This window comes from Pteropus alecto, unplaced genomic scaffold (genome assembly GCF_000325575.1).
Source record: "Pteropus alecto unplaced genomic scaffold, ASM32557v1 scaffold98, whole genome shotgun sequence".
Taxonomy (NCBI): domain Eukaryota; kingdom Metazoa; phylum Chordata; class Mammalia; order Chiroptera; family Pteropodidae; genus Pteropus; species Pteropus alecto.
In genome coordinates this window covers 18,966,910-18,991,719 of record NW_006443570.1, presented here as the reverse complement: position 1 = coordinate 18,991,719, position 24,810 = coordinate 18,966,910, and the positions used below count along the sequence as shown (strand labels likewise).

At 46.6% G+C, this 24,810-nt stretch overlaps 1 protein-coding gene across 6 annotated transcripts in view; it reads right to left on the bottom strand.

Moving 5' to 3' along the window:
* KSR1 (kinase suppressor of ras 1) overlaps positions 1-24,810 on the bottom strand; it is a 157,425-nt gene that overhangs the window by 119,242 nt on the left and 13,373 nt on the right. The window contains exons 1-2 of one of the 6 annotated variants that reach the window (XM_025041577.1): positions 24,678-24,787; positions 15,665-16,320 (exon numbers count right to left, since the gene is read on the bottom strand). The exons of 3 other annotated variants lie outside the window; for them this stretch is intronic. In XM_025041577.1, the coding sequence (XP_024897345.1) occupies positions 15,708-16,295 (588 nt within the window). In that variant the 5' untranslated portion in view covers positions 16,296-16,320; positions 24,678-24,787 and the 3' untranslated portion in view covers positions 15,665-15,707. Of the gene's footprint in view, positions 1-15,664; positions 16,321-24,677 lie in introns of those variants that run through there. 2 more of the 6 variants (XM_015599294.2, XM_015599296.1) reach the window with 2 other exon arrangements.

Here is a 24,810-nt window from a genome sequence, read left to right as displayed (position 1 = left end):
GGGCAGGGCTCCCTGAGGTGATGTCCTGCAGCCCAATTTCGGTGTCTGGCATATATTAGGTGCTCAATAAATGTTTACCAAATAAATAGTGTGAGTAATATTATTATCACTCTGCAATTTGTGAACAGGACGGCACCCTCCTTGGGGGTGGCTCTTTGAGGGGGCCTTCAACACTGAACTGACCAGGAACATCAGAACGCCCAAACCTCCCCGCACTGTCTGCTTCCCAGCAAAAGCTTCTCATACCCAAAGACTAACTTCCCTCCAGGAAGCAAAGTCCTGGAGGATGCAGGGGAGACACAATCCCCAACAGCCCCCCAAGAGTTCTCAATCTAGGAATTCCTGTCCCAGTCCAGAGGCCCTGGGCTGGCGGGGGGCGCGGGGGTGCCTGAAGAAAACAGAACTTTCCTTATCTCATCCCTTTAAACATCTATTTTTGTAGATGCATTATTATCATGAACATGCTATAATAGCACAGCAGTATGTGTATACAATTTGGAAGCGAAAATACCCATGTTGGGAACACATGATCAAAATTTCTTTCCTGACAGGTATGCAAGCGCAAGTCTGGAGACCAGAGGTCCAGCTAGGAGATGCACCATGCCAATACAGTGAGAAAAGGGCAAGAGTGAAGTTTCCAGCATTCGCAGGGCAGGGTGCCACAAGGGAACAAAGACAAGGAAGTCTCTAAAAACAAGATTCTCAGGGCCCAGGGCCCAGCACATTCCCTGCTGGGGAAAGACAGGACAGGAAAGAGAGAGAAAAAAGATGAGAGGGGCCATGCAGTGAGACAAGGGAGAATTCCAGGCACTCCGGGGAGAGGAGGCTTGAAGACGTGAAAGAGCAAGGCACTCTGGGAGAACACATTCAATATGGCTGTGCACTAAGATTCAAGGGATGGCGTCAGGTGGGGACAGGTAGCCAGACAGGTGGCTTGAGAGGCAGGCAAAGTGTCACATAGAAGAGGTAGGACTCTGACCTGCAGGCATGAGGAGTAGCCCACAACCAAATGCTAAAGATCAACTGTCCTCCATTTGTCCATCAACTTGTCAACAAAAAAACACTTGATTTGGTAACATTTTGAGAGCTGTGCAACAGTAAAGCCCAATGCTTGGATGGCCCCATGCACAGGGCTGCCAAAGATTCCGGGCATAGGCAGAGGCCTTTCAGGTCCAGACCCACAAGCCTTTGGAGGGTAGTGCTTGTGGCAGTCTGTTCCTAGTAGTCATGGACAGTCTCTGGGAACAGCCACAGTAAGTAGGCACAGGAGGTAGACATGGAGGGAGGCACAAGTGAAGAAGTAAGCAGATTTGCTGGTCCCTACCAATATCTGCAGCCTTCAGTTTTTACTGAGGACCCCAAGAATCTCAGCCGGTGGCTCTGAATGGGGTGAGAGGGCAAGGAGTCACCGGACTGCAATCCTGAGAGCCAATCTCCCTCCTTCCTCTTGTCAGCCAGGAGTGCTAGGGGCCAGGAGGAAGATCCCACTTTCTTCTCCACAAGCGACTCACTGTAAATCAGGAGTCTAAGGGAGGGATCAACAAAAAGAAGACTCTGAAATGGAGGTTTGCATGCAAAAGCAGTCAACACTATGAGGGAAGCAGGCCTGGGCACAGGGGTGGCTGGACTATGACTCAGTTGCAACAGAGGTCTCAGCCAGACCGGTGCAGAACTCTGGAGCTGAGATGACCCCTCAGAGTTGTCCCAGATGGAGGCCAGGGGGCCAGCCTCTATACTCCATTTTTGAATGGGGGTTACCTTGGGAGAGGAAGCTCCCTTCAGCTGAAGACAGTTCTTGGGGAGGGACTCAGCTATAAGCTGTCAGAAGTCATCACTCATGGTAGCTGGAATGGGGTACTAAACTCTGGAGAGGGGTTGGGCAGCACATCAGAGCCTTTTCAATGCACCTCAGCCTTTTCAAATGGTTCCCTCAAGAAGAATTTTGTTTAGAACAGAAGATTAGTCCAATGATCTCAGAATGAAATGACATGTAAAGTCACAGAGGAAAAGCACTTGTTTGTTATTTTTATGCCACTCATAATTGAGCTGATAGGATCTAACTTTCTCTTTCCTAGTTTTAGATTATTTTTAGGAACACAATTTCACTTCAAAGAACCCACCAACAAGTCGCTCTGAATTTTCCATTTATTCCTCATCTCGAGCTCCTAGTTCACACATTTTTTAAAAGATCTATTTTTTGATCTGTAGACTCTAGCCACATCATGTGAGCAGATATTCACATTAAGTTTGGGGAGAAGGTCTGGGTAATCAAATGGTTAAAACTTTACAGTAGGCATAAAAATAAAACATGAGAAATGTTTGTAATATTTCAAAGTACATTAAAATCCACCCAGACCCCCAATATATGAGAAATGTATGTTTACTGGGGGTGGGGGTGGGGGTGGTAAGGGATTGAGAAGGGGAAAAAAAAGCGCCAAGAAGAAAATAAGTTAATTACCCACTATTCAGGGATAAGCCACCCACCGTTAACAAGCATATATACAGCCTTCTTTCTATTTTCCCTCCACTTATATCATTCTTAATAATTAATTGGTGTCATACTGTTTAACCTGTTTTTTTTCTATTAATGATATATTATGAACACTTTTTCAAGCAGTAATTCCTCACAGCAAGTTTTTGGTATTTTTAAAAGTCAATAGGTCTAAATGTGCTACAGTTTTCCTTATACAATATCCCAAGGTTGTATGTTTAGGATATTGGGTATTTAGGTTATTTGCAATTCTTCATCAACCCAAATAATACTGCAATTAACCTCCATGGGGCAAAATTCTTTTTAAGTCCTAGTTGGTCCTTAACCCAAAATTCAGATAACTTCACTGAATTTGCATCTTAGGAACCTAAATAATGGGTTCCTCATGCCTGCTGCATTGAGCTACCAGCCCAGAAGGAAGTGCTCAGCCTACCCTTGGCCTCAGGAACTCAAGAGATGACCCTTCCTTCGCTTTGCTGGTGCTCTACTGCACGAGTTGCTCCTGCAATCCCACGATGGGCTGAGGCGCCAGCCACCCAAGGCAGGTATCTTCCTGCCCACTTATCCTGCCTACACAACTGAATGCTGGCTTTCCCCAGGTTTCCTTTGAATCCCCGATTTGGGGGCTGTTTTATAGCCAAGGAGCATTAACACAGTTAAATCTAGATCTTTTACATTCGGAAATTTGTTTTATAGATTATAGATCTCCCAAGCTTTCATTACCTCTAGTCAGCTTTTGGAGATAGTCTTTACTTCCACACGACAGTAGTTCTTTAGCACCGTCACCATCAACGATACCTACACTTTGTACCAAAAAGTTTACATGCACTGTCACATTTAACTCTCAAAACCATTCTATGAAAAACTCCTAACCCCATTTGCTGGATGAGAAAACTGAGGTTCAACATAAGGCATTCGATCAATACACATAGCTAGCCTGACAGCACTCAGGATTCAAACCCAATCAACTCCGAAGTCTGATGCCGTTAGACTCAAACTTTGGGGATAAAACCTACAGTTTTGATGAAGGCAGGAGACTGAAGCAAAATTCTCGCATGGATGAGTTAGGGTGGAATGGTATATACCAGTTATGTAAATGCTGTGGCCTTGTGCATCACGCCGTCCAACCAGGGAGCAAGCAAGAGGATGGGAGCTCCGCAGGCGCCAAGCACACCAACAGGAAAGCATGAGGCTGATCTGTGATTGTGAGACCACAGCACGCAAGTAATATCTTACACACAAAGGGTAGATGCCTTCGTGGCTTAAAATATTATCGCTGTTAGATTGTCTTCATGAGAGACAGAAGTAGAGAGCTGAAAGGGACCTCAAAGAAAATCAGCCAGTCCAAGTCCCTCAACTGCACAGATGAGGAAACTGAGGCTCAAGGCCATCAGGTCACAAAGCCAGAAACCAAGGCTCTAAGCGTCCCAACTCAGTGGTCCAAGAGATAACTCACAGCAGTATGTTTAACAAAATTCAGGAGAATTCTGTTAAAGACCCCAGAAGAAAATTTCTACGTTAAGAAAAAACCTACTTGAATTTTTAAACAAAACTGAGTGTCTAATTTACAAAACTTTGATCAGGGATTCAGTCCAATGTCTCTGGTACATCTGACCCCCCCACACCCCCAGCCCCCAACCAAAAAAAGAAAAAAGGTCAAGAGATTTAAACAAAGTCAACAGCAATAGCTAATGGGGTAATACACTGTTTCAGTCCAAGGTTGTTTTGTTTTGTAAATTGACATCAGAGGATTATTACAACCTTAACCACAGAAGTCTGGGGCACACCCAGCATTACCCTGACAGACACAAAAGCACTTGGCGCGGGCACGCGGGCGCACACACACACACACACACACACACACTACTAAGAGACAGTTCTCGCCCACATGCACTGGATTCTTGACTGGTATTACAATGCTTCAATTTCCAAATTTGGAAAATTACTCAGTGGGTCCTACTGGGCTCCAGCAGCCAAATTGCACTAGGTGTTGACAGTTTTCTTTATAACTTACTTTCCTTTTTCTTTCATTCATTTGAATATTACTGATGAATCTACTCTATTTAGACACTGAGATACATCAGTGAATAAAATAAATAAAAATCCTTACCCTTCTAGAACTTTCTGTAGTGAAAGGAGACGTCAGTCGACAAGTAAGTAAAACCCCACAGTTTGTGGTGATGGTACAAAGTGTGTGGGGAAGATGAAGCTGGGCAGGGGACAGCAGGGGGGAGGTTCCCTTTCACACGCGGTGGTTAGAGAAGCCGTTGCTCACTCAGTGGTGGGAGTGGGCCCTGTGGGCACTAGGGGAAGAGCATTCCAAGGTGGGAACACTGGACATGCCTGATCTGTTCAAGGAACAGAAAGGAGCCCAGTGGGGCTGAGGCAGAGTGAGAATGGGGAGGAGAGAAACCATAGCCTTGACTTTGGCTTTGATACCTAGTGGGATGGGGGTCACTGGAGAGTTCTCAGCAGAGGGCCGACATGAGCTGACTTAACATTTATAAAGCAACCCTCTACCACTAAATCCTTCCCTGAACTTCGCCAAGATCCTACCACACACAAGCACACACACATACACCAAGGCTACGAGGCTCCCATGCTCTGGATTTCTCTCCACGACCCTCATCTACCCACTCCCCTCAAACCCCGCCAGCATGGTCAGTATTCCTGCAGAGAATGTCATCTAACCCAATGTCCCCAGCAACAAGCACAGTCACCCCTAATGTCAGCAGTCACCCCCAACCATCAGTCCCAACCTGTGTGGTGCGGCTGCCCCCCATCAGTCAGGTGATCCTCATACCCAACTGAAGTTGTGATTCTCTCCTGAGCTTGCAGCTTGCGTCCTCTTCCTTCCAGCAAGAAGCCACCGCACTCCCTGGGGACCCAGCAGGAGAGCACCCCCTGCGGAGGTCTGAGGTAACCACCTTTAACAAGAAGCCTGAATCACAGTCCATTTGTGTCCTATGGAAGTGTTTGAGGGGAAAGGGAGGGGCGGTGGGGGTGCGGTCTGAGCAGGGAAAGCCAGGGGAGGGCCAGCATGAACCAGAGTAGCCCGTCTCTGCCACCTGCCCGAAGAGAGACACCTTCCTTACCTCATAGCACATGCCTCAGAATGAACAAAAGGAAGAACAAAGAGAGGGGAGGTAGATGTGGAGAGGTCAACTCAGCTTCAGGTTCTGCAGCTACAAAAAGAAACCAGCTGTCCATGCAGCCTCCCCTCACTGACACAGGCTCTGGGAAACTCACCAGTTTGAAAAGTGGCCCTTGCCTTCCAGGATGAGGGAGGAACATCTGCTGAGTACCCATGGCACCCTTTGTCTTACGACAGTGATCCCATTCTTGTCCCAGGAATGACCCCATGAAGTACCTATGATAGGTCTCATTGCCCACATTAGCAAATGGGTTCCTGAATGTGAGGGGACCTGTCCAGGGTCACAGAGTGACAGAGCTGGGACTCAGTCCTGGCTGCGCCCAAGACTTTATAGCCTCCAAATACATCCAATCTTCCTGGGGAGATAAGCCCCTCACCCCACGCTACCAACAGAGCTCCATGACAGGGGTGGAGGGAGGTCAGGGGGGTTGGTGGCATTTGGTCTGGACTCTGTAGCCACAGATAGGGTAAAAACTCAAACCTGGGAGCTGAGGAGTCTACCCTAGAAGTCCAACACTACTTAACCTTATACATGACAATAACAATAACAGTAAACAACAACTTGCATTTATCTAGTGCTTTCTATGCGCAAAGCTCTGTTTCATGCACTTTACGTGTTTACTCATTTAATCTTCACAGTAGCCTTAACTGGCAGGTACCGTGATTGTCCCCATTTTACAGATGAAGAAACTGACACCCAGAAAAGTAAAACAACTTGACCAAGGTTGAAAACAGTCACTAGCACAGGCACAATTCAAACCTAGAGTGTCTGATCCAGAGGCCATATTCCCAACTCCTGCCCTAGAGGCCCTTTCCAGTGAACCACATTATTGTTCCAGAATATCACGAAGTTAATTTAGCACAGTACACCCTCATTAATTACTCAGCACTTACTATCTACCAAACACTGTACTAGGCCCTGAAACTTCTGGATAAAGAGGTCACGCACAGTCTTTGTCCTTAAAGAGACAGGAAATTCTTCCTTTAGAGCTAAAGGGCTCTGGGCACCCTTCTTAGAGAATAGGAGGCTATCCCAAAGCATTTAGTGTGGCAATAGAGGGACTACCACAGAGAGGCAATGACATTCTGGGAGGGATGAGCGGGAGTCAGGGGCAGAGAGGGGTCCACTGATTTCACGTTACTCTGTGAAGCCAGATTTGGTACATCTCCAAGGCAGAGCCTGCTGTGACTCAGAAACTGCAAAGGCACGTGGGCTCTGTCATCGACCGGACTCCAGATTGAATCTCAGCTCTGAAACCACCGCTGTGACTTCAGGAAGCTAATCCATCTCTCCAGGCCTCAGTTCTCTTCTATCAATGAAGGTGAGAACTACATTGACCTCGCAGAGCAGCTGGAAAGACCGGTGGGGTACAGTATTCTCAGAGCTATCCGAGAGCCCAGGACAGAGAACATTCAAGAAATGTTTGCTCTAGTCATAAAAGTCCCCCTCACCACCACTACTGCCCTAACACCCACAGGACTTTTCTCAGAGTGTGGGCAGCAAAAGCTGTAAATGGAGCTGTAAGTGGCTGTCCAACACTTCCACATGAGTGTCTCCGAGGCAACCCCAGCTTCCTGGGGCGGCCTCACAGGCCATGTTGACCCTGTGAGTATTTGGCACCTTGGAGACAGAGCCCACAACAGTGGTTCTTCTTTCTGGGATGGCCCTTCATGCAAAAGACCTCGAGGCCAGGAGGACAGGGGTGCTCCCTCAGAAGGCTGGCTAGATCATGACTCGCTGACTGGGCACCCCAGAGTTGCTCAAGTCGGGCAGCCAAGACTTGTGGAGCCCTCTCAGTGCCAGGAAGGCTCCAATCCCACAGGATTGCTTGCTAGAAACTGTACTACCCTCAGGAGGGGTGGCAGCTCTGGAAACTTCTCTGCTTCTCAACCCAACCCAATACTGGCTCAACAAAGGCCCAAACGCTCTGGATGAAGCTGCGAGACAAAGTCTCATTTTTATTCTAGAAGGTCTGAGTTTTGCATCACACGGTTGATCCTTGAGCACTGAGAAGGGAAGAGGGCTGAGCAATGAGAGTGGAACCTCATGGGGCAGGGGTCTCTGGTCAGGTCCACCACCATATATATCTGAGAATCAACTCAGTGCCTCAGGTGTGGCAGGCACTCGAATATTTATTCCTTTAATAAATGCATGAATGAATAACAACAATAATAAAGGAATTTCCCCCCCACAACTCATTTCTCTTCTAGTTTTTTCCATCTGCAGACATATTTTTATACACTTACATAACTAAAAATGCTGCATATGTGCAAATTGCACTGTATATATTTTCACTCAATTAACATCATAAATATGGTCATGGTTTTTGCCCAGTCTTCATAATTAATGGCTGTGTGCAAAACAACTCATCGTGTGCAAAACCACAGTTATGTTTAACTGTCCCCTCGCCTTGGATATCTACCTTGTTCCACTTGTTTTTCTGTATTACAGATAATGCAAATATCCTTACAAGTTTTGCTTTTTTTCTTCTACTGAATGATTACCTTAGGATAAGCATCCCTAGGAGGATGGGTCGAGTCAAAGCATGGGCTATTGTCCTGGAGATACAGATGAGGAGAGGAAGACCAGAGAGGTGCAGGCAGAATCCATCCTCATGGGTGCTCAAAAGCTTGTGGAATGAACCAAAGTGACTCGCCCATATGACACCCTTAGTGGATGGCAGAGCCACAGCTTGCCCCAGCCAGGCTCTGCCGCCCACTCACAAGGTCAGAAACAGGCCTCTCTCCCAAGCGCACTTTCAGTAAGTTAGCAACAGGGCTTTTGACAGCAGGTTAGTAAGTGTACCAACCCCCAAACTCCATGTTTTAGTAAGAAACAGGAGTTGAGTTTCAAAATCCTTTTTAGGTTCTACAGGATAGAGGCCGGGCCCTCTGAAGAGCCCACACACCCGCCCCCCTCGTACCTCTCACAACCTTCTGCTCTCAGTACTCTTTCCTCCTCGCTCCTAAGCTCCAGACCCAGGGGCATCTGTGTGCAGGCACCAGAGGGCTGCGCCTCCTGAAGTGCTTCACCCAGGGCACTTCTCAGCCCCTCCCCCAGCCCCCCGCACTCCGGCCTCCTAGAGGGTTTTCAACAGCCCAGACACACCTCCTTGGCCTCTGCACTTGCTGAAAGTTTTCCTGAATATATCCCCATGGCATCCCTCAGCACCCTTTTGAGGTCTCTACTCAAATATTACCTTCTCTGCAAAGCCGTCCTGATCCCTCATTTAAAATTGTACCACTCCTCGCCCCTGGCACTCTTCCCTGATTTCATTTTTTGCATAGCACATTCACCATTTAACAAACAATATATTTTACCTATTCACTTATGGTCTGAACATCTCCTCCTGACACCAAAACCTAAGTTACAAAGCCAACATTTTTTGTCCATTTTGTTCACTGTTATTTCCCCAACATTTAGAAGAGTTCCCAGCCCATAGTGGGTACCCAGCGCATAATAGGTGCTTATTAGATACTTGTTGAAAAAACAAATAGTAATAAAATATAAAAGAATTCTTACTCTGTGCCAGACATTGTGCTTTACATGGCTCATCTCACTTACTGCGAACAACAATCCTACTAAAATCCCCATTTTACAGATGAGAAAAGTGTTGCTCAGACAGGTTAAGCAACTTGCCCAAAGGCACACAGCTCCATCAGAAAGGGAGTGGAGTCTGAACCCAGGTTGTCGAGCACTAGAACCTGGGCTCTCCCCTACAATAGGGTCTGCTCACCCCCTTGGCCTTTCATCAAAATACAGATGAGTCCCATGAACCCACAGAGCTTTCCAGAACGAGGCCAAGCATCCACCCCGTTATCAAAATGGGGAAGAGGAGGCAGGAGCAGTGAGCCCAAGCAGTGGGCTGACCTCAGGAGCCCACTTCTACTTTATTTCCCCCAAGGAATAGCAGGGCAGACTTTCAGAACACAAGCACAGCCTAGTTTGGCAGCCACAGGGTGACAGGGGCCAGTTTGCTGTGACAAGTGGAACTGGGGCTTTCACGAGCTGGGTGCTAAGAAAACAAATCCTGCCAGACCAGGAAACTGCTTAAACCAAACAGTGCCAGAGAGGAAGTTTAGTTTAAGCTGTTAGATGCCCGTGATAAGGTCTGGTCATTTGAGGCCATCTAAGTCTTTTTCTAAGAACACTCAGAAGCCCCTCTGGTTTAGGGGCCGAAGGTGGGGGCGGGTACAAAATGAACTGGTGCAAATGCGCCAGTTTCCAATAGTCGCATGGCAAATCACAGCCCACGTGGCCGTCAGCACACAGGTACTGTGAGTAAACGATGTCTTTGACTTTTAGTTTTTTTGTTCTTTTTTTTTAAACTACTTCCTAAAACTCAAAATTGTCAAAGATGAAGTTGCAAGACTTGCCCAGTACTTTGTCTCAAATGCTCACCTCTCCTCATAAACCACCAGGCCAACCACACAGAAAAAGTTTCCTGTCCCCTAAAAAGACAAGTTTCCATTCGCTGATGGATTCTTCCTTGCCCCGTTCTGCCCCCTTGGCCAGGGTGAGTCAGGGTCACCAAGGGGAATCTCCCAAGGGACTTGTCATCTTTTTTTTCTTTTTCTCCTAAGATTGCCACCAACATTTAAATTACAACCATGTCTACAAGTCATCTCCTTCAGGCCCCAGTGCTACCAACTATGATGCCTTTCTAACCAGAGTGCTTCAAAACAGAAGCCAAGTCCTTTGAGATGGAATCAGATAAGAGCCTTTGTTCTGAATCGGCAACCCCTCCCCACCCCCATCCCACACAAGGATGCTCCTCCTCATCTTCCTTCTCAACCAGGAGCCATCACCACCTTTCTTCCGGAAATGGTCACCTGCTAATCTAGACTCCAACACTCCAGCCATCTCATCCAGTTTACGACTTTGAGGTAACCTCATTCAAATGGGCGAGGAAAAGTGGAGATTTTCAGACTCTTCTCCACAAGCATTATTTCTGCCCAAACGCTGAGCATTATCAAAGCCTTTTCTGACTTCTCTCTGTCTGCGACAAGGTCCAAGATCAAGCGGACTTCTGAGGGCTGCAAGGAAATGAACACAAATGTAAATTCAGACAATTCTAGATTTGAACCCCAGCTCTACCAATTACTATAATTTGGAGCCTTACTTCTTCTTCCACAAAGTGGGCTAATCAAGTTATCATTACTGAATAGCCAACTAAGAGATATCTTATACAAAGTTTGAAATGTTAAAATTGGACAAGCCTATCTTAGGTCAGCCATAACTGAGGGAGGAAGACATAGAGAGCCCAAGTTATTACATTCCTAGGATCTGGCTTTCCCTGCCCATTTGGCAACAAGCTCACACACAAGGAACCCAGAAAGCCGTTAACTCTGGTCAAAGCTGGCCCAAATTCAATGGCATCAGAGCACCCTGTAGCTTAGGAATCATTTGACCTCCTCCAAACAATATGGCAGCCAATTTCTTCCACCAGGCTCATTTCCTGGAACTGACATGGGGTCGCAGCTCACTAGGTGAATACATTCTAGGCTGTTCCAAAGTTGAGTATCTTGAAATATCTGCTCTGACCTCACATCTGCACTCTTTGCCCCATCCTAAGATAAGAAAATAATGAAAAGTCTATATTCCCAACAAATGTCACAAATCAGAGTCTCCAGTCAGGGAAGACTGGGGCAGGGCAGAGCAGCTCAGTAAAAAGGGGGTTTCCCAAGTCTATTCCTCAGTCTTATTTCTCATAAGTGGTACCTAGATACTCATACCTGGTATCAGCAGTCCCGCTTCTGAGCTGGCAGCCTCAGTTCTGAGGGCCCCTTCCCTTGCAGGCTCAGACTGCCAGGCCTTACAGCAGAGAAGAACTAAGTTTCAGTTAACACAGGGGAAGCTGGCAGCATACAGCACAGCTTGGTTCAAATCAAGAAACATTTCCTGAGTCCTTGCACACGTCAGAATGTAGAGATGAGTCAGCTGTGTGCCATGATGGGCCTTCATTTACACCTTACCGGCACCTTCTATAGGTTTACTCATCTACAAACTCTCCCACTGAGCTGACATTCTCATTCACTCTTACATCCCAGAACAGCGCCTGGAACATAACTTAGCAAGGGGGGTGGGAAGGCAACAAATATTTGTTGAATTAGTACATTAATTCTTTACCATGGCCCAATTTTAGGAAAACAGCCCCAACCCCTACCTACCTCCTTGACCTCCTGGCCAACTATTCATGGCTTACCACAGGCCTCAGGGGCCACCACTTCCCACTGTGATCCAGGCATACTGGCCTCCTTTCTGGTACTTGAGCACACCAAGTCCATTTCTGACTCAGGGCTCTTACACATGCTGGTCCCTCTGCCTAGAATACTCTTCACCCAGGTTTTCACAAGCCTGCTGCCTTTTCATCTTTTAAGACTCAGCTCGAATGTCACCTTCTCTGGGAAGGAGGCTTCCCTGATCACCCCATCTAAAGTAGCAACTTTCTCCCCACCCCCATTGCTCTAACCCACTTCTAGTTTTCTTTTCTCATGCTACTTTTCTCTGTCTATCGTCTTGTTTTTTTATCTTTCTCTTTCCACTAAAGGAACCGCTATGTCTTCTTCACTGCTCTTTTTTTTCCAGTGCCTAAACAGTGCCTGGCACTTGGTTGATGCTCAATAAACAGTCACTGAATGAATGGACAGAAGAAAGAAATAAATGGCAAATTCAAGATGGGCAATTATACCTTAAGTACCTTATTTGGCAATTATACCTCAATAAAGCAATTTAAAAAAAGAAAAGAAAAGGAAAGAAAGGAAGAAAGAAAGAAAGATGGGGAATGGTTTAACAAGGCCAAAAAAGTGGAGGTCGGGGGAAGACAAGAGGCAAAAATGGATTGCAAAGAAAATATGAGATATTCACCCAGGAGTACAATTTTTAGGATAGCTATCATCCAAAAAAGCATAAAATGGAGAACAGTTCAGCAACTACCATGCTCACAAAAAATATCCATGCTCTTTGACCCAGTAATTCCATTCCTGGGAATTATCCCAAGGAAATGAATTCAGAATAGGAACAAAAATAAAGAGGCGCCTGTACAAAGATGATTCCAGTCATGTTGTTTATAATAGCAGAAATCTGGAAACAACCGAAATGTCCAATAACAGGGGAAATGCTTTGGCAAATTACAGCACATTCACTGGACGAAATATCATGCAGCAATTAAAATGACCGAAAGGAAAAAAAAAAACACAACAGAGAAACATGGACAAGTGTTTTAGAGTAATGTTAATGAGAGGGAGTTAAAAATATTGAATTTTTTAAACTGTCCAGCACATCTTCTGTATTTCAGCACCTCCTCACAAGAGTATAAAATAAACCATTCTTATGCCCTTTTAACCAATAAGAACACTGATGTTCAGAGCACTAAGGATCTCGCTCAAGGTCACAGAGCTAGCAAGGAATAGTCAGGATGTGAATGTGACCTTCTCCACCCAGGGCCCATGCATACCCTGAAGTCCTAACCATAGCCCTCAATGTCCGTCTAAGTGTTTGAGTGTTTGAGACTATCCTTTTCCATAATGACATCGTGACTGTGCTTGGAAAGCCAAACTCAGAGATCAGAAGCAGCTAGTGACATGGAGCCTGAGAAACACTTGTAAGAATATAGCAAAAAGCAAAGTATAACAAAACAAACAAAAAACAACACGGAAAACCACCTTTGTTGGGGTCAAGAGACCACAGAAAAAAGAACTGAGAATGGTAAGCAAGACCAGGCTTCAGGAAGGATGGAGCAGAACCATGAGAAGAACCACGAAGGGCAAGGAAGCCCCAGGTGCTGCATCCCTTTTCAAGGCTGGAACCACGGAGATGAGGGTTCGCAGGGAGCTCCTGGTGAACAGGGTCTGCCTGTACTCATCAACTCTTCTCCCAGGGCACACACACATTGGCACTTAATAAATGTTGGCTGAAATACACTCATCTCATGACATGTGGGTAAAGCAATGAGGAAAGGTAGAAGAGGAAATACTGAAGCCAGGGAGAGGAGAGGACTGGAAACCAGGACTGTCGGTGTGACTCTGCAGGGTCAGGTGCCAGCCTCCATTAAAGCCACTCATCTCAGTCTCAGGAAGGGCTGTGGGAATAAGAAAGGTCATGCACCATTCCTTGACTCCAGCTGAGAACAGGTTTCAGGTGCAGCATGAGATTCAGCTTACAGAATGAGGTGGCCTTCCTGCGATGGCTTCCAGAAGCATGAGTAAGCTTCGGGGGAAAATTAAAACAGTCATTTCATGGGAAAAGGTATAGAAATTCTTCCCGGCCTCTTGGGGTAGATACAGCTCCGTCTGGAGGCTGAGGGCTGGACTAGACAACATCCTCAGGTCACTCTGCTTCCTTCAGACCAACTGCCCAGAACCACCATTCTCAAAACCAGGCTTACTCAGAGCATTAACGCCACAGATGACCCAAGACTGGCCAGAGCTGGTTATTGCTGAGGCTAGGGGATCACTATGTGAGGCTCCATCGTACCATTCTCTCTACTTTTGTGCATGTTGGAACGTTTCCATAATACGGTGGTTGTTGTTGTTGTTGTTGTTGTTGTTGTTGTTGTTGTTGTTTTAATGTAAACTAGAATCCAGGCATTTTACCTAAGAATCAGTGAGGCCTAGCCCCAGCTTTGGGTCTGCCCTCTAGAGCTCGACAAAGGATACCATCTTAAAAAAAATTCTATGCTAATAGATTTCCCAGCTGGGAGAAGAGTTTGCAAATGCAAGTCAGGAAAAAGAGGCAGGTAATTAAGACTGTCCTGGTTCAAGTCACAGGTTAGTCTCTCCTTAGCCTGTGACTCTGGGCAAGTCACTTAACCTCTCTGCACCTCAGTTTCTTCAACTGCAAAAATAGAGATAAAAATAGAACCTTTCCCACAAGGTTGTGAACAAATGCCACATAAGCTCCTAACGAGGGGGCCAGGCATGGAGTAAGCTTGCAGTAAAAGTGAGCTATTATGACACATCTATTTTGTAACATGTATAAATATTCATTTTGGAAACCACACGTCCATTTGATCAGTTATCTGGGGAAAATGAAAAGGAGTGCACCCGGCACTTTATTTCTGAGACAGGTAGAGGTTTGGAGTGCACAGCTAGCGCACCTAGAAAGGCCCCAGCCAGCCGAGGCCAAGGGGCTAGAGAGAGCTCCTCCTATCAAAAAGCCAGCACCAGAAACAGGAAGCTGCTTCCTTTCCTTTCCATTCTGAGCCAGCATTTCCTTTTTTGTTTTAAAAAGCATTCCTTGTCTACAGCCCAGCCCTTCCCCTGCCTTCCACAGCCCTGGGCTCGAACACACCCACAGGCATCTGCATTTCTCTTGGATTGTTTTCTGCCCACCATCAGGGTCATGAGGTGCTTGGCAGACCCTGAGTGAGCATGCCCTTGGCACCAGGCTAAATGGCATGCAGGGCCAAGAGGGGACAGGACACAAAGACTCCAGGCACACAGACCTCTCTGGGCACATTTTCCTCATCTTGTTGGAAGGATTAAGTGACATGTCTTTAAGCGCTAGTGCGGTGCCTAGAACACACTCCTCTTCCCTCTGTAAAGTACCTCCCTCAACAAAAGGCAACCTTGCAGTGCTGGGTAAGTACACAGGGTCACCAGCTTCCCCTCAACCCACCAGATTTTAATGGGAACCACAAATGGAAGGAGCCTCAGTATTATAAAAACAACAGTTGCTGAACTAAGCCTATGATTTCTTGTCTTTTTCCCTGTTCTTGGCTTAAGGATATGTTTCCCCAACTACCTTCAGTGGAAAAAAGATCCCCTGGACAAGTAGGTTTGGGAATCCTTGCTGTCAGACTTCTCAGAGCCTTTAAAACACTAATCTTCATCTTTAGGAATCTCCAGGAGGGAGACAGCTGATCGGTCACATTTTCAACTACTGGAAGCTCTCTTTCGCAAGAGCATCTTGCAGAAGACAGTACATGAAGGGCTGCGTTAAGCCCTTTCGAGGCTCCAGGGCTAGAGGGGAGGGGATTCTCAAGATAGTGAGTGCCCAATGCACGAGAACACCCTGGTTTTTTTTTTTTTATTGTGAATATTTTATTTAGTCGTTTTTGTTTACAACTGAAATTCTGGGCATTCAAAATTAACATCCGTGCCCATCAGCTTCTTATAGACACCAGAAAAAGTTTCAACCTCGTGTTCCACATTGGTCCTCTGCGCGTTGTCCAGGTGTTGAACCTTTATGAGCCGGCTGCTGTCCAGCTTCACACGGATCCTCTTGCCCACGATTTCACTCGGGGAAGCCAAGTCCTCCAGGATGGCCTCGTGCAGGGCTGTGAGGGTGTGGCTCCTGGGATGCTTTTGCTTATTTTTTGTACAGCTTTTTTGCGTGGGCTTAGGCAGAATTCTCCTCTGAGCAATAAAGACGATATGCTTTCCACTGAACTTTTTCTCCAATTTGCACACTAGCCCGACTTGGATTTTCTGGAAAGACTTCAGTTGAGGAACAGGAACAAAGATTATAATAGCTTTCCGACCACCGCCAACTTCAATTTCCTTGGCTGCTGTTATAGTCAGCTCCCGGAGCTGGGCCTTGAGGTACGATTTCATCTCCAGCTCCAGCAGCGCCTGAGGGATGCTGGACTCTAATTCGTCCGGCTTCTCGCCATTGGGCTTCACGATTTTCCCGCTCGAACTGAACATGGCGTTCTCCTTAATGAGCGTTGCCCTGGGAAGAGCCCCGGTTACTTTTTAAATGTGACCTGTAACTTTTTTATTTTCTGGTTAGCAAAACTCTGGGTGCACCATGAATGAAGCTGGTCCTGCTAATCCATATAAAAAACAAACCCAAATTAATTGGCTAAATTGGGACTCAAAACCTCCAGGTGCCTTGCTAAAGAAAGCCCCACCACTCTATAAGCAGCTTATCTCATCAGCTTTGCAGAAAGCAAAACCCTCATGATCAATGTTGCAGACTCAAGTCTGTAATTTATGCTGTATGAAAAGGTATTTTTCCTAACCATAGCTGGGCTACTCTATATGCTGCATTATGCTTTCTGTCCCTTTCTTTTTCTAAAACTTTAAACACAAGTCAGTTCATTTTTACAATTATTCTGAAGGGTGGAAAAATGAAAGCGAGGGAGAAAAACATCAAGCAAACAGAATGACTTCGGCTCCATGACTTTAAAAGGCAATCCACCCAGTTAAAACACACTGCCACCCACCAAGGCCAGGACAACAAATACAGATGTATATTAAATATGTAGGTTTTAATTCAAACTGGCAGCAGTTTGATTTTTTCAATGCAGATGAGAAAAAGTCATGCCTGGGAATAAACGACAAAGCATTTTTGATACCAACATCTGTCCTCAGAGCATGCCTCTTTATCTCTACCTGGGGTCTGGAATAGGAAGAAAGACAAGATGGACACAAAGACATTGGAGGAAAAGTGTGTAACTTCTGAAGCAGTGGTAAACTATAATATTATCTTGACATTAAAACCAACAACAATGTCTCATGATATAGAATGCAAAATCTGCACAGATTGAAGATAAACACTAGGCCCAAGAAGAGTAGAGGTTCACCCACCCAAGTCCTAGGGGATCTTCCAGTAGAAGAATGAGAAGCCCTTGAAAGTACAGAATAGGTTAGGTTCAGAGAGTTCACTCAGTCTGAACCAACCCTTTGGGCAGACTGGCTTTCAAAAATGACCCCAATGACAGGACATCCCAGACTACTTCCCAAGAATCTCTTCAGTCCCCAGGGTCCCTGAGACACTGAGACAGGGCTAGGAAAGCAAACCCATTTGCTTCCTCTTGCAAGAAATTGCTTGAGGCCAAAGATACCCCAAACACTCACGGGAGGGTGAAATGGCAGGCTGCTGTTTGCCATCAGTCAAAAAGGTATATTATCTACCTACATTATGAGCCCTCAGGTCTGACTCCCAGCTCAGTGCTCTTTTATGGAGCACTAATCACTTCTCCACTTTTTGTTAAGGTTATTCCCTAATATATATTCCTAGTAAGTCACTTCCCCTTCAGGCCTTTAGTTTTCTCACCTGCAGAAGGGGCAGGACCAGATGGAAATCTCAAGATCCTTTGTAGTCCTCCTAGGAATCAAAGACTCTACTAAATCAACCCCAAATCCAAAGCATCCCAAATAGCTCTGTGATCAATATTTATGGTTGGTGAGGAAACCCAGGCTATAGTTCAGTGAGGTATCTTTGAAGACCTCACCATATGGATGTACACTGCCCAGAGAGGACCACTCCCTGGACACAGAAAAACCTGACATCCAGCCCCCCACCCACTGTCTTGATGCAAGGTCCCTCTTCTAATTGGTCGGCCCAGGAGGCCCCCCGCTTTGCTGCAGGCAACCACAAAACTAGAACACCCACAATCTTTGCCACATAACCCATAACCTCAGCCATGGGGGCCATGTCCCATCTCCTATTTACACTCAACCTCAGGGTGGACACAGATGCAGGGGGCAAAGGGACAAATGCCTAGAAGCTGCCACTTATAAATCCTGGCATCCCTGCTGGGGAGGGGGGAACAGAGTAGGCCCTAAAGATTCTAAAGAATAGGACTGACATTAAATATGTCAGCAGACTTTGACCCAGCAAATTCCATTTCTAGGAATGCACTCATGCACTCACTGCAACACTTGGCAACAGCCTGAATGGCCAACAGTGGCGGGGCTGGTTCGATGAATTTATGGTATGACCACATAAGGCAGCCACTAACAGTGATGCTGCAGATCTGTGTGTATTAATGTAGACAGAAGGCATGTATAAGGCAATGAACATGGTAAGCACATATACACATTTGTATACAAATGCAGAGGATACAAACAATGGAAGAATGTACAGAAAATGTTAATAAGAATTAACTCTGAAAAACAAAGATACTCCTATCAGGCATGCCATTCCAAAGATGTATAGTTTACCTCCCAAGGACAATGGTCAGACCTCTTTGGGGGCAAGTTTAAAATCTTTGCTACATATGAGGGTTATACCAATTGGAAATGAATGACACCAGATGGCAGAGCCACACATATGAGTCCCCATCTCTGAGTCTCTGCTAGGATGACAGCTACCAAGAGAGCTGCCTGACCCAAACTGGATTGTGACAGGAGAGAGAAACAAGCTTTTATTTTGCCTTTTTTAAACAATGGTTGAGAATGGGGAAACCTGGAAGAAATGCCCAGACCTAGAACGATTGAAGAACTTTACGCTGTTGCATTACATCAGTCAGTCAACAAATATGTCTTGCCATTAAAAAAAAAAAATCTGAGTAATGATGTGCTAATGATCTACATATTTTGCAAACCTGTTTTTAAGGTTATATAGTTATTTCTCAGGAATATATTAAATATTAGCTATCATAAAAAAAGAATTAACTCTGACAGGTGACATTATGGGTGATTTTATTTTTTTATTAATCTGTATTTTCTTTTTTATATTGAAAATATATCATTATATGTATTTTATAATATTTTAATAAAATTAAAAAGTTAAAGAATATACTGCTAATCAGAGGAATTATTCAAAAAGAATAAGGCAGGTATCCATTAAAAAATTATGAGTAATTTGATCTCTAGGCAGCTTCTCATTTCTCAGAATGAGACCAACACAGAGCTGGTTGCATCAGTTTGCTGACAGAGAGACCTGTCTTTGAGGGCGTGCTGGGCTGCACTTTAGGGAAGCGGCCCCAAGCCTGAGCTCAGAGGCTGCACAGCCTGGGGTGGCCACAAGTAGGCCCAGTCATCTGGAATTGAGCCAGGTGCCCCTGGGCAGGCCCTTTTTGTTACTGGCCACTTTCTTGGGCTCAGCAGCCATGACCCTGACCAGAATCCCCAACCATGGTTTTTAGAGGTAATTGGGAAGTCTAGGTTCAACCACCTACCAACTCAGTCTCTTAATCCCTCTGAGCCACAATGTCTTTATCTGCAAAATGGGGACAAAACCTCCTAGGGTCCTTGTGAGCATTAAATGGGGCAACATATGTCGAGAGCCTAGTGGAGCACTCCACACAGAACAGGTAACCGAGAATGTCTCTTGTTCTCCGTCTGCCCTCACTATGCATGAAGGTCATTCCCATAATCCCAAAGGCACCTATACAGCTTTCCCTCAGAACTGAATGTAGAAAAAGATTCTAACCAGCCTATTCTGAAAGGATGTTCTTTTTTAAAAGCACAGCTTAGAGAAACATGGCCACAGACTTTGTTACTTTCCTCTACCAATGCAGACACTGCCACCAAGGACCAGGGCCTCTGCAGTCTCTCTCCAGATGACAGCCAACAGGCAGGTCTAGCATACTTATGGTGGGAATGAAGCTTTCCTGGATTTTGAGCCAACAAGGAGAGGGAGGCATTCACATCACTGTCTCTGGGCTCCTGGTCACACTAAGCTGGGCTGCGGCTCTGATAATGCCTCTCTCCAGCAGCCCCTAGGCTCAGGGAAACTGTAGGTCCCTCTCCAGGTCACCTCCAAGGAACGCTGGTGGCAAGTTTCACCATGGAAAATGTTGTCAAGGCTAGAGCTGACACCAAAGGGGAGAGTACCCTATCTACCTCTACATCCCTTCAGGGATGGCTGGGGTTAAAACCTTCAGCAGGGGGTTAAAACTATAGTGATGCAGCAGAAGCGGAGGAAGGCCATACTCTGAGGCAGTGGTTGGGTGACGAAAGGGAAACCAGGTTCTGCCAGGAACACGTGACTCAGGACAAGTCATCACCAAGGCTCTAGGAATATTTTCCACAAAACCAGAAGGTTGGACTGGTCCATCATTCAGTCATATTCCCAATTCTTAAGCACTCTTAGCAAGTCAAGGTACAGGAGCTGCTACTTTTTGCTTGTCTGCTCCCCTATTAGACTAAAAGTGTCCTCAAATACCAGGAGAGCATCCTACCTACCTCAGAATCCTTGCCAGAGTGGCTGCCACTAGGAGCTCAGCAAGCAAATCAGTAATAACTGGAGGTTCCTCAAAAGGACCTGATCTGTGAGCACGGATGGCACCTCTCTCCTTTCCCAGCAGTTCCACTATCCAGATGCTCCGGGGGGCATGGGGAGGGGGGGCCACAAGGAGAGCTCAGGTCCTCCACAGAGCAGGGTTCTGACCTCTGCCACAGCTGAGCTGAGTGAAGGTAAAGCCTGCATGATCTTCCAGTAGCCGCAGCCACTATCCCCCCAACAGGCACCTCCTGGCAACTCCTCAGGAAAATAGCCAGTGCGTAGACACTGCACTTACCACAGCTCCCCAGCATCCCCTTCCCAGCAAGGCCTATGGGCGAAGTCTTTTGTGGACCTTTTCTCCAGGTCAGCTTGCTTAGGAAGGACTTTCCTCTAGAAGAGCACAAGGTGGGGAGACCAGGCATAGCAAGAGCTGTCTCTGGAAATTACTAGCAGGCTGGCAGAAAAGGGGAAAGCTACAGTGTCTACAAAACATGAATCTCCATAAGGTACCCCTGCCTCCCCAGTGCCCAATACAGACTTGGCCCAAAGAAGATGAGTAAATGAGAGAATGAACTGGTGTGGGGCTCCAGGCCCAGCCGTGAGGCCAGCTAGGTGTCCTTATGTGAGCACATCTGGGGAATGAGAACATTTTATCCTGCCTCGGTGGAGTTCTCAGACCCCTAGGAGGGTCTGATGAAGATGGGGTACCAGGTTCTGCTGGAATGAAGTACCCTCACAAGTTCTGTTTATAGATTCAGAACCTGAGTTCAAATTTTATCTCCCCCCACCCCTACCACCACCACCATGTAGAAAGAAAAACTGTGCGTGTGATAAACATTGGTAGATTTCCAGGAGAAAATCATCTGATTGAGAAGAGTCCCGCACACTGGCTGGCAGGTAGGAGGTAAACATTAAAACTTGGCTCCTTCCACTCTTTCGGATCTAAACTGGACCACTACATGGAGAAAGTCATCACAGGCAGCCAGACATGGCTAACCGCTGCACACCATCACAATCTGTAATCGCAGGCACCAGCAGCTGGGCCCAGGGTCAGGGACTTGCAGGGGCATCTCACGTGATGTTTTTCCCACTCAGCACTTATTTAATGAAGGCCAGAGTGGGCTGGGATTCCTAAGACTTTGGGAGAAGTCTGGAGCAGTTGCGTAAGCCAAGCCCGCTGGTCAGCCCCTTCTTCAAAAGCCAGGAATCCAGTGTTGCAAGCATAGTCTCTGGAGGCCCTGGCCTGGTATGTGAGAGGAGCCTGCAGAACAGGAAAGAAAGCCAGAGTGGACATCACCACTGCCTCATGTGACCTCACCACATGCTGCTGGGATGGTTTCCTGGCCTGTATCATCAGCCTCTCAGAAATAAGAGCCAGCTGTAGAAGTGGCCCTGTGGCATAAATGGCATTGGACACCCACTAGGGAAAGTGCATAGGCAGAACCTCTTCTAGGAAGAATGCAGACTTACAGACTCACGATAACACTGTAAGTTTAAGCAGTCTCATCCCCATGTTACAGATGGAGAAGCTTGAAATTCAAAAGTCTTGGGACTTGCCCGAGGCTACACAGAACTGGGACCCAAAACCAAAGCCATGGGCTTTTCTTCTGCTACACTAAGCCCCTTAATCATCGGGATTCTTTGAGTAATAAATCTGCCCTCTATTTTATCAGTTTGGTAAAACTGGACTTTAGAACCATTCTTAAACAGGGAATATTCTTTAAAACTTTTTTTTCTTGTTTTTTAAATTAAATTTATTGGGGTGACATTGGTTAATAACACATAAATTTCAGGTGTACGACTATATAACACACCTGTAAACTCTATTATGTGCTCACCACTCAAGGTCTAGTCTCCTTCTGACCCCCCTTTAACCCTCTTCGTCCTCTCCCAACAACTCTTCCCCTCTGGTAACCATCATTCTGTTTTCTGTATCTACGAATTTGTATATTAAACAGGGATATTCTTAACCAGGGGTTGTATAACAAACATTGATTCAGCCCAATTGAGGCTCCTTCACCAAATCACACAATTTAGAACCAAAAGAGCCCACAGAGACCCACTCTAGCCTCCCTGTTCAGGTGAGGAGGCTGGCGTCTCCAGGGTGAAGTGATTCATCCAAACTAGCTTCTGAGGTCGAAATTACCATCCCTAAAACAACCCGGGTCCCTCTTTCTCAGGGAGTAGGGCGGACCTTAATCCACATAACAATGGAGAAGATAGGAGCTGGGTATTGGTCCCCAGTTACAATGCAAATCCCCTTCCAAAGCTGGCCTTTGGGAGGGTTTCTGGCTGCCAACATAATCATCCAATAAACACTCAGGAGGGAGGCCACTGCAGGAACCAGCTGAGAGACCTAAATAGCTGGATGCTCTGGGGTGTCATGATGCCACTCCTTCATCAAAATGAGTGACTTTGGAAATCAGGGTATCAAGAGGGCAAAGTATCATTTTCAGAAAACAAACAGCAAACAGTTCTCCTGTATCCACTCTGCAAACCAGGAGCACTTCAAAACTACATGGGGACAATCTGAGAGAGGCCAACACAGAGCAAGTTCTCTCATCCCAACAACATAGCAGTCCAACCAGACACATGCTGCTGGACAATGACCCCTCCTCCCAGAATTAAGCCACACAGGCTCCCTATTGTGTCAGTTTAAAAAACTGAACTTTGCTGGGCAAACACACTGGGCTATGTTCAAGAAACCAGTTTCTGTCTCCACTTGGAAAACAGAAGCATGCCTGCAGAAGGGACAGTTATGGCGGGAGGTTGGGGGCAGGTTGACTGGTTGGTTTTTTAAGCAAAGCCCTGGTCAGTACTGCTACAGCAACTGTAACAAAAATAATAGCCAGAACTGATTGGATGCTTCCAATGTCCCTGGTTTTATAGCTTAAGAAAATAAAACCAAAGGAGAGAAGTCACCCCTGAGCATTTTATATCAAACAAGGAATCACATTTGTGGTGTGCACAGAAGATTGGGTCTTGTAGTAATTACCACAAATCACCAGCTAGCCCTATGACAGCTGGCAAAGGCAATTAGCAATGGTGGGGGGGGGGCGGGGATTAAGGTTCTAATAAAACAAAATATCCCCAGATCTACAGAAGGCCAGATGTGGCAATGCAATGTAGAGCCCCTTCTTCAAGTCCAAGTTAGCTATTAACTGGTCTCTGGAATTCCACAGCCTTCCCAGCCTCTGGACAAAAGCAAGTTGGGAATGCACTAGTTTCTCACTATTGTGTATGAAGGAAGGGGAGACTCCCCCCTTCGAGCATCCAACAACACTTTTGGCTGCTTCTTCCAAATCCTTTTAATACTGCACTTCCCAGCTATAATTTGAGAGAGGGGGGCGGGCATATCTTATTTCTTCTTTACACTAGAGGCTGTCTCCACCAGGAGCCCTTAAATAGTGTCATCTTCTCACCAAAGGCTTGTTCCCCAGCATAATCCTTCCTAAGCCAAAATCCAATGTTTGAAAGGGAGTGGGGAGAGTCGATACGAGCAGTGAAACGCTGTGGCAGTGCGAAAGGAAAGCACCAAATGCCTGAAGAGCAAAAATGCAGTTTCAGCAAACACTTTTTGAAAAGCGGCAGACAAGAACCTGGAGGAGAGGAAGGGAAGGGACAAGACAGGGTCTGGGGCTTGAGGGGAAAGCAGGGGACGACGGGCCTCTGCTCACACTTCAAAGGGACCTACCCCGGCCCCGCCACCTCAGCCTACGGCTAAGTCACACAGGGAAAAGTCCAGCGTGTGACTCAGTGGGAGAATGCATCCTGAGGCCCGGCAAGCTGGAAATGGGGTGGGAGCAGAGGTGGGAAAGCAGGGGATGTCCACGCGCAGCCCACCCGCAGCCCACCCGCTCTCTGAGCCTCCATCCCAGTTCTCACTCCGCCCCTCCCCCCAAAACTCGTCCAAGGTGAGAGGCTGGTCCAGGATCCTCAAGCTGCAGCATCAGAGAGTGGAGGCGGGAGAGGAAGCCTCAAAGGGGGCGACCCAGGCTCAAGGATACAACTGAGAAAGGAGTGAACTGGGGCAGAGAAGGAAGTGTTGGGGGCCGCTTCCCAGGCCGCAGACCCCAGGCTCCTCAGGCCCAGCCTGGGTCCCCTACCCTCCAGCGTTGCGGCCGCCTTACCTCCAGGGTCCTGATCTCCTGCTGGGTGAGGTCGTTAGACACGGCGCATTTGGTGCGCAGCCCGCGCAGGCTGCTGATGGAGATATCAATGAGCTTCTGGAGCTGCCCGCACTGCTGCAGCGCCCGGCTGGCC